General features: G+C 53.2%; 1 protein-coding gene across 1 annotated transcript; it reads left to right on the forward strand.

Moving 5' to 3' along the window:
• The first annotated feature begins 658 nt into the window (after window positions 1–658).
• On the forward strand, window positions 659–6643 carry LOC137451945 (placenta-expressed transcript 1 protein-like). Its single transcript, XM_068159920.1, has 4 exons — window positions 659–881; window positions 3413–3614; window positions 4410–4468; window positions 5332–6643. Exons 1-4 carry the CDS (start codon window positions 713–715, stop codon window positions 5451–5453), a joined length of 552 nt encoding a protein of 183 aa, XP_068016021.1. The 5' UTR covers window positions 659–712; the 3' UTR covers window positions 5454–6643.
• Window positions 6644–10121: the final 3478 nt, after the last annotated feature.

Genomic DNA, 10121 nt, shown 5'->3' on the forward strand with positions numbered 1-10121 from the left:
CCTCCCCCTACCAAGGAGATGCTGTCCGTCAGTGAAGTGCTGTGTAAGGGGTTATGGTTCAGGGTTAGGGACATCATCCTTCACTACCACAGGATCACAGTATCACTTAGGTTGGAAAGGACCTCGAGGATCATCGAGTCCAACCTATCAACACAGACCCCATGACTAGACCATGGCACCTCCAAGACCCTGTCTCCTCCAGGCAGGACAGGGGCTGCACTTGAATATCTCTACAAGGACTTCCCCCTGCTGGCTTGTCACACTCCCTGGAATTGTTTGGCCTTTAACAAAAGCCTGGAGCAGGGCTGGAAACAGGACTGCAGAGCTCCACAGCTCCAGAAGGTGGGCTTCTACAAGAGGATGCAGGCACCTAAGACAGAGCTGACCATGGAAAGGCAGCTCAGGAGATGCAGGCATGAAGAGGCTGATCTCCAGGGCGCTCTGACACACACAGCACCATTCCAATCCCCCTCAACCGCTCACCTCTCTATTTTAATGAGGTCACTCAGAGGCTAGGCAGGCAGAAGGAAGTAAGCTCCAAGAGCAGGAGTGAAACCTCCCCTGGGGGTGTGTACATGGAAGCTGGATGGGGAGGAAGAACTATTTGCATTTACCTCATCCAAAGCAGAGCATAAATAGGGCTTGGGAAGCGTGTGAGGCTCCCTCAGCCCCCAGCCGCTGGTGCTCCGCCAAGCAGAGGCAGCCACGCCGGATGATGGCAACGTTCTTCCCCTGGGTGCAACTCCTCTTCCTGGGGACACTAATCCTCCCAGCACACACAGAGGGAGAAGAGAGTTGCCCTTTGCTTCTGAATGCAACTGCAAGCAGCTCCACTCTGCAGGTGACACCTGGCACCTACCAGGCAAACACAACCTACCAAGGTAAGGCAGCTCCGAGCGTTCACCCTGCGCAGGAATGCATCTCCCCTGCCCCTAACCAAGCTGCTTGCCTCAGAGTCCACTTGAATCTGTTTCAGGTGTGTGAGGCCTAATGGCATCATCATCATCATCATCATTATTAATATTTGTCGTTGTTTTCATTAGTTTCATTATTATTCTATTACGATTCTTATTTGCATTAACGTTGTCATGATTATGATCATTATCAGCATTAATGTTGTCATGGTTATGATCATTATCAGCATTAATGTCATGGTTATGATCATTATTAGCATTAATGTCATGGTTATTATCATGATTTCAGTATTATTTCCGTCATTCTTATTGTATTACCATGATTATTTTCATTAATATTATTATTATCATCATGATCATCATTATTTTCATCACTATGATCTTTTTTCCTCCCCCTCGTCATTTCCACTCCTGCTGTTTGCATTGTTTTCATCATTAGCCTCCTCCTCATTATCCTCATGCCCATCCCTATTACTCTGCAGCCAGCAGACAGGTGAGCAGCACCACTTTTTACCTCTTTCTTCCTAGATTTCATGTTCACACCTATAAGCTCAGTCCCAAATCCTCTTCCTCAGGATCCTTTTTTACCTCCCATCTTCAGGCTCAGTCCCAAATTCTCTTCCTCAGGGTCCTTTTTTCACCTCCCATCCATAGGCTCAGTCCCAAATCCTCTTCCTCAGGGTCCTTTTTTCACCTCCCATCTACAAGGTCAGTCCCAAATCCTCCTTCCTTCCTCAGGGTCCTTTTTTTTACCTCCCATCCACAGGCTCAGTCCCAAATTCTCTTCCTCAGGGTCCTTTTTTTTACCTCCCATCCACAGGCTCAGTCCCAAATTCTCTTCCTCAGGATCATTTATTTTACCTCCCATCTTCAGGTTCAGTCCCAAATCCTCCTTCCTTCCTCAGGGTCCTTTTTTACCTCCCATATTCAGGCTCAGTCCCCAGTCCTCTTCCTCAGGGTTCTTTTTTCACCTCCCATCCACAGGCTCAGTCCCAAATCCTCTTCCTCAGGGTCCTTTTTTACCTCCCATCTTCAGGCTCAGTCCCCAGTCCTCTTCCTCAGGATCCTTTTTTTACCTTCTATCTACATGCTCAGTCCCAAATCCTCCTTCCTTCCTCAGGATCCTTTTTTCACCTCCCATCTTCAGGCTCAGTCCCAAATCCTCTTCCTCAGGATCCTTTTTTTCACCTCCCATCTTAGGGCTCAGTCCCAAATCCCCCTTCCTTCCTCAAGGTCCTTTTTTTCACCTCCTATCTTAGGGCTCAGTCCCAAATCCTCCTTCCTTCCTCAAGGTCCTTTCTCCCTCCTCTCCCCCAGTCTCTTGTTTTTTTTGGCCTCACTTTGCATGGAAAGGCTTTGAGTGCTTTGGAAACCACAGGATCTGGGGGCAAGGGTTTGTGTGTGTGTGATTTCATTCCCTTTTCTTCTCCCTGAGCATTTGCCCTTGTCAGTGGCAATGCTGTAGAAACAGAGGTGAAAAGGTTCCTTTGGTGCTGCCAGATATGAAGGTCAGACACGGGGAGGGGGGAAGGCTTTCAGTCCTTCAGAGGACAGAGCTGCAAAGAAGACAGCAGCCTGAGCCTGTTCCCCAGCTCTGACCACAAATCTCTCCTCACCTTGAGGTTTAGCAAAATCTAAATGCTGAGGGGGGGAAAAGGTGGAGGAGAGACCTCTCCATCCCTTCCTGCTTAGGGGAAGGTATTCTGCTGGTGTAAACTGGCACAGGTTCCACCCAAGGAGCAACCCCTGCAGCCTGCAGCTGGTTGGTTGGGGTTTTGTTCACTGCTGCTGTTCAACACTTTGAGCACAGAGCTCAAGTTTGATGCTGACTACAGACTCACATCAGCTCCTGTAGCTCATGACTGACTCTCTCAGCAGCTCTCATCTGAGCTGGAGGGTACTAAGGGGCCAGGAGGGTGATGGCACTGCCAGGAGGTTCAGCAGCCTGGGCTGGGAGGCAAAGCCTCGCCCCTGGCAAGCAGATCCTCTTGCTTCATTTGCTTACTGTCCCATCTGGTGCTTGCCACAAACCCAGCAGCACTCGTGCAGATTACTCACAGCTGTGACAGAGCAGCCACAAAGCAGAGATGTGCCAAAGAAAGGGTGAGGTCTGGGGTGCCCAGCTATGGGCTAAAGGGAGGAACAAAAAGCTTGGCCCCTTTGGCTTTCCCACCTCTGCTGTCTGCATGGAATCCAGGAGAGAGATGGTCCCTAGGGTACCACAACAGACGTGGTACCCACGACAGCAAGGGCTGAAGGTGGTGTCTGAGGAGTTCCAGCCTATTCCCTAGCTGGGGAGGGGGCAGATAAATCTTCTTCTTCCCTTAGGGAAGGTTCAGGGAGGACATCTGCAGCACATCACCTTCTCCCTGCCTTCCTGTCAGACAGAGAGCAGAGTGGAGCAAATACTTCCTTGGCTGAGAGCCCTGCAGGCACGGAGCCTGGAGGTGACCCTTGCAGCACAGACCCCTCACCGTCTCTGACTTCTCTGTTTCCAGTGACAATAAACGACAGCAGGAACGGCACCAATGTGACTGAGTACTGGCTGCAAGCCTTATCCCCGCAAAACGACAGCGTAGGAGAGTGGGAGGAGGGACAAAGCACCAACTGCGCTGCTATAGGCACAGCAGTGCTGAGTCCCAACCAAACAACAGCACACTGGACGTCTCCAGACAGCAACCTATCTTCCGTGGTAATAAGGTAAGGCTGCACCCACAGACTGCATCGGGTTGGAAGGGAGCCTCAAAGGGCAACTTGTCCAACCCCCTGCAGCCAGCAGGGACACCTCCAACCAGGGCAGGCTGCCCAGGGCTACCCCACCTTTAAGTGTTCAGCTGGGACAGAACTTGTCTGTGTAAACTCAGGGCAAGAGCCAGACCCAAGAGCTCATCTCTGGAGCAGGGGTTGGAACAAATCTGCTCCAGATTTGCTCTCGCAAGTACCGAGGACACATCTTCTGCAAAGCCATATTTAGAGGTCACGCCAGGAAGAGACTCAGGGTTTAAAGAGCTTGCTCACAGTCAGCAAGGATGCAGAGCAGAGCAGCTCCGTGGCAGGGAATGCGTTGAGCACCCCTCTTGTTTTCATTAACGCTGATGGAGCTGCATCAGTGGGAAATCTTCGTCGGGGGGAAACAGAGCCATCAGTCTGATTGGCCTTATCTGTGGGGAGGAAGAAGTCCATAGCTCCTGACAATGGTGAGCCTAATGGCCGGGAGCAGACGGGCACAGCGAGCTGCCAGCCTCTCACAGGGCATTTCTGCTCTGGCCAGAGAAGCAGCCAAAGCAGAGTGAAGCAGCAGCAGTGTTTCAGGTGTTAAACCCCCCCCCCAAAGTCCTCTATGGCTGGAGGGCAACAGAGGTGAGCTCAGGGTGACCTCATAGCTCCTGGCTCTTCATCAGCTTTTAATGTCTCCTTTGTATAGCTGCATGTGCCTGGCTGGGGCACTTGGCTTCTCTTTGAACTGGTTTCCCCCTCTTCCCCCTCCTCCCACAGGGCGTACATCATCCTCGAGGATAGCTCCACCGAGTTCATGACCAAGACTCTGAGCCAAGGTAAATAAGCCTCAGCTGGGCAGTTCAGACTGCAGGTGAAGGGCACCCAGCCAAGCAAGGGCTTCCTTTCTGCTCTGCTGTTTGGGCAGCAGGCAAGGTGGGCTCAGTGTACCCCCACTGGAAGGAGGTCTCTCCTCTCCAACAGTCAGGCAAAAATCACCACAGCTAGCTAGAAGCCTTTTCTGGTTAGAATGTTGACCTGAAAGCCTTCCCAAGCTTGCTTGAGAGCATAAAACAGCTCCAAAGGAGAGGACAGGTGTCCTCTGCAGGGACTGGCACAGGTTTCATCCCCTTCCTCACACTGCCATGCAGAGAGAAAGTGGAAACTGTGGCTTTGCCATCAATGTCTCTGGTACTCCAGAGAACTCCCTACCCCCCAGGAGCCTCAAGCCAGTTGGTATCAGTTAGATATATTCACAGATTCCCAGACTGCACTGGGTGGGAAGGGAGCCTCCAAGGGCATCTTGCCCAAGCCCCCTGCACTCAGCAGGGACAGCTCCAACTAGAGCAGGCTGCACATCCAGGCTGAGCCTGCATGGCTCCAGGGATGGAGCCTCAGCCACCTCCCTGGGCAGCCTGTGCCAGTGTCTCCCCAGCCTCCCTGTGCAGAGCTTCCTCCTGAAGTTCAACCTAACTCTGCCCTGCTCCAGTTCCAAACCATTGCCTCTCATCCTATCACTCCAAGCCCTTCTAAACAGTCCCTCCCAAGCCTCCCTGTAGGACCCCTTCAGACATTCTCTTCCCCTGCCATGGCTTTGCCCCCTCCCTTGTGAGAAACCAGAGTTGAACACAGCCTCCTGGAGGGGGTCTGTAGCTCAGCTGATCCTCTCAACCTCTAATCTGGGGGGGTCCTTCCATTTCAGAATCGACCACAGTACCACCAACCACCAGCCCCAACTCTGTCTCCACGGTTCAGAGCAGCTCCTGCTTGGTGGCTGCCCTTCAGCTGCTGCTGCTCCATCTCACATGCAAGCTGCTCTCCTAGAAGTCTGGAAGAGAAGCCAACCCAGCTGTGCTCCTCCTGCTTTGTGGTGCAGGGGGGAGGGCAGGCAGCTGATCTACTCAGGAAAACTCTTCACTTCTTCTGTGTAATGGGATGATAACTGCACTTCTACATGAAATTACAAAGGGCTGTTTGACCACAGAGCTGATCCTCCCCTTCCTCCCCTCACCCAGGGCCAGCAAGATGCAATGTGTGGTAGCAAGCCAGTCCCAGCTTTTCAGCTAGAAGAGCATGACACAGCCCAAAGTAGGCTGCCTCTGACAGAGGAAGGCTGCAGGAGTTCCTCTCTCAGCACCTGGGGTTCTGTGAAGCACAAAAGGCAGGACAATGCCTGAGAGGGAAAAGGTCCTCTTCCCACCAGGAGGCCAGGATCTGCTCCTGGTAGAGGGAAAAGGTTCTCTTCCCACCAGGGGGCCAGGATCTGCTGCTGGCAGAGGGAAAAGGTTCTCTTCCCACCAGGGTTCCAGGATCTGCTGCTGGTAGAGGGAAAAGGTTCTCTTCCCACCAGGGGGCCAGGATCTGCTGCTGGTAGAGGGAAAAGGTCCTCTTCCCACCAGGAGGCCAGGATCTGCTGCTGGCAGAGGAGCTCAAGAGCAGGTCTGCTTTGGGCTGTGCAGCCTGGGACCTGCCCTGCCAGCTGTCCCCTGCAGGTGTGTGTCTCAGTGACACTCCAGCAGCGTTCCCCACTTGGTGCTCACCCCAAAAGCTGAAAGCAGAATCGAGACTGGGAGGGGAAGCTCAGGATCCACACACCTCAGCCAGGCTGAAACCTGCAGTGCAAGGAGACAGAAGTGTGGCCACCAGCCTGGGGAGGAGATGCCCTTCCTCCAGGACAGGCTGGAGGTCCTGCTGGCAGGGTGTCCCCCACCAGGCCTTGGGAATTCATACTCCACACGACTTGGTCCAGCACCCCTCTAAATTTAGTTATCTCAGTGGACTCCTGATGAAGCTTCTCTGGTTTTCTTCTGGCTCTCTGGGCATTTTTAGTTGTTTGGGGTATTGTTTTTTTGTAATCAAAGGGCCAATGAATGTCTTGATGTTATGGTTATGAATTATTTTTATATGGCTGATGTGCACTTGGGAATTGCCAAGCTTCTGGAAAGTAATTGAATTGTATTTTTCTTAAAGAGCTTAATAAAGAAAATGAATAAAGAAAAGAATGAGGGAAAGAAGAGTTGGCTCTTGCCCCTACCATTAGTGCCTGGCTTCATTGGGATGTGGCAGGAGGAGGGGTTGGAATTATTCTGGAGAGTGGAAAATGTTTGGCTTTGACCCTAGAGGTGAGCAGATGAAGGCACAAATCAAGGTGAAGGGGAGGGCTGTGCACTGCAGCCCTGCACAGGGGCAGGCAGGCAGCTTTGGGGAGGGTAGAGCCAGGAAGACAGCCCTGCCCCACTCAGCAGCATCTTGATTCCTCTTCAGGAGGCTGAGCTCCAGGCTGGCTTGAGGGCAGCCCTGAAGAAAAGGACTTGGGGGTGCTGGGGGAGGAGAAGCTCAAGAGGAGCCAGCAGTGAGCACTTGCAGCCCAGAGAGCCAAGCAGAGCCTGGGCTGCAGCAAGAGAAGTGTGGCCAGCAGGGCCAGGGAGGGGATTCTGCCCCTCTGCTCCACTCTGCTGAGACCACAGCTGCAGCTCTGGGGCCAGTTCTGGAGCCTCTGTTACAGGAAGGATCTGGAGGGGCTGGAAGTTGTCCAGAGAAGGGTCACAAGGATGAGCAGAGGGCTGGAGCTGCTCTGCTGTGAGGACAGACTGAGGGAGTTGGGGTTGCACAGACTGGAGAAGGCTCCCAGGAGACCTCATTGTGGCCTTCCAGGATCTGAAGGGGGCTACAAGCAAGCTGGGGAGGGACTTCTGAGGGTGTCAGGGAGTGATAGAGCTGGGGGGGATGGAGCAAAACTAGAAGTGGGGAGATTCAGATTGGATGTTAGGAAGAATTTCTTCCTCAGGAGGGTGGTGAGAGCCTGGCACAGGCTGCCCAGGGAGGTGGTGGAAGCCTCATCCCTGGAGGTGTTTGCAGCCAGGCTGGAGGTGGCTGTGAGCAACCTGCTGTGGTGTGAGGTGTCCCTGCCCATGGCAGGGGGCTGGAACTGGCTGATCCTTGAGGTCCCTTCCAGCCCTGACAATTCTCTATGATTTCAGTGGTCATGCAGTTCCTCTATCACTCCCCAGCAGAGAAGGGGAATCAAGCAAAGGAAGAGACTGAAATGAGAATGGATTTAGCAAAGCTGCCACCATTGCCCATGCAAGGGACACAAAGTGATCCTCAGCCCAGGGAGTGTGCAGCAGCCACAACACAGAGCAAAGCAGTGCCCAGGAGGAAGGTGGGCAGAAAACACCCAGCTGCACTGAGACCTTCATGGGATGGGATGGGATGGGATGGGATGGGATGGGATGGGATGGGATGGGATGGGATGGGATGGGATACACCTGGAGCCTCCTTGGGGTCCAGCCTGCCAGCAGCCTGCAGGCAATGGCTGTGCCAGCAAAGCCAGGAGGGCCTTGCCCAACTCCATTGCTTGTTCAACGTTTACCTGACTCCAAAAGCCATGATTTGGATCAAAGAAAAGTCATCCCTGCCTCTCCTGTCCCCCAGCTTCTCAGGGCAAGGATAAACTCTGCCTTTGCTCCGTGCTGACTTCTCACCTGGCAGGCTGTGGAGTGATAGCTTTGCAAAGTCAGAAGTCCCTGGGTTAAACTTTAACCACCCAGAGCTCTGCACCCACGGAATGTTTCCGCAGAATTTGGTAGAAATGCCTTGTTCAGGGGCCTGCTCTTAAGCCTGGCAGCTGTTGGAGCAGCAGGGTTAATTGCCTGAGCTCTGAACACTTCCTATCTTCTGCCACCGCAGCGCACAGCACCCAATCAAGTTCTAATTAGCGCTGCAAACTCCTCTGCAATTTGAAGCTCGCTGTTGATAGCTCTGCCTCGTGGAGATTGCAGCGCCTGGCTTTGAGTAATCGATCTGAAATGCCTCTTTTAACCTCCCCCTGGCCACTGAAACTCCTGATAGGACCTGGGAGCACAGGACGTTCGGAGCAGCGCAGTTCACCCCCTCCAGAGAGGTGAATGGCTGCGGGCTTTGACAAGCCTCAGCGCTGACATTCTCATGACCTTTTCACAGGGCCAGCAGCGAAAGCCAGCACTTCCTTTTACATCCCTGCCTAATTTCCCTGGTAAATTCCACTTCACAAATGCAACCAGGAAAGAAAACAACCCACAAGAGGAGAGTGCCAAAAGGGTGCTGTAAAGAGAGTGCAAAGGGTGCTGCGTGGGGAGGAGGGAACTCGAAGCCAGCACAGGGAAATCTCTCTTGCTTCAAGCAGAAAGGGAAATGAGGGTGAGCCCTGCAACACCCAAGAAGCTCCTATCAGTGGGGAAAAGGTACTGCTGACACTGACACCTGTAAAGCTGCTGTGGATAACGATGGTGATAACAACAATAAAGCCAAACACCATCGGTGTCAGTAACTCAGAAGGGAACCAGGGTCACCTCAGTTACCGTCTGAAGTGCAAGCAAAGCAAAACCTTCCTCTGACTGGGAGCCAGACAGGTTCACAAAATAGGTTGGGTTGGAAGGGACCTCACTGGGAAGAATTTTTTCCCATCCCTGTCTCTGCCCCAGAGGTCCCAGGGGTCAGACTTGCTGACTGACATCTTCCTGGCTGCTCCCTGCATGCTCTTCATTTCCCAGGGGTCCTGCCTTGGGTGGCTGTCTGCAGAGACACAGGAGAGAGCCTGGAGGAAGGCTAGGGGCTCTCAAGCACAGCTCCCTCCCTCAAACTCTAAAGCTCATTAGGATGTTTTCTCCATCCCTGGCTCTAATTACCAGAAGCCTCTGGGTGTGCAAATCTGCAGCAGGACAGGGAAAGTGATGCCAGTGAAAAGAGAAAGGAGGGAAGGGGGGTGTGTAAGGAGCATTTTTTGTATCAGTCAGTCAGGGTTGGAAGGGACCACAAGGATCATCCAGTCCCAACCCCCCTGCCATGGGCAGGGACACCCCACACTAGATCAGCCTGGCCAGAGCCTCAGCCAGCCTGGGCTTAAACACCTCCAGGGACAGGGCCCCAACCACCTCCCTCCACAACCCATTCCAGGGCTTCACCACTCTCATGGGGAAGAACTTCCTCCTCACACCCAGCCTGAATCTCCCCACCTCCAGCTTCATTCCATTCCCCCTTGTCCTATCACTACCCAAGATCCTGAGAAGTCCTTCCCCAGCCCTCCTGTAGGCCCCCTTCAGATACTGGAAGGCCACAATTAGGTCACCACATTTGGTGGCTCTCTGCCTGCAATGAGCCTGTCTTTGTAGTGTGCACTGAGTGAGGCTGTGTGCTGACACCACACAGGCACAATGGGAGCTGCTTTACGGGCAGAGCCACGGGCTGGGCACTCAGCTGCTTGCGTGCATTGCCCACTCCTGGGTGCTTTTTATTGGGCTGGGTGTGGGTGTCTGGAAGTCATTTAGATGGGAGGGAACCCGGCTCTTGCTGTATCAGGAGTGGGTCTGGTTTGGTTGGACACTGCTGCCTTTCCAGGAGAAAGGGCTGGCTTTGATCCTCTATGTGCATCCACCCAGCTGTAGGACCTAGGTGGTCTCTGCCCCATGCTGCTCCGACAAAACTCACCAGTTCAGCAAAATACTTACACCTCCT

This window comes from Melanerpes formicivorus, unplaced genomic scaffold (genome assembly GCF_026170545.1).
Source record: "Melanerpes formicivorus ecotype bairdi unplaced genomic scaffold, bMelFor1.0.p_v2 SCAF_47, whole genome shotgun sequence".
Taxonomy (NCBI): Eukaryota; Metazoa; Chordata; class Aves; order Piciformes; family Picidae; genus Melanerpes; species Melanerpes formicivorus.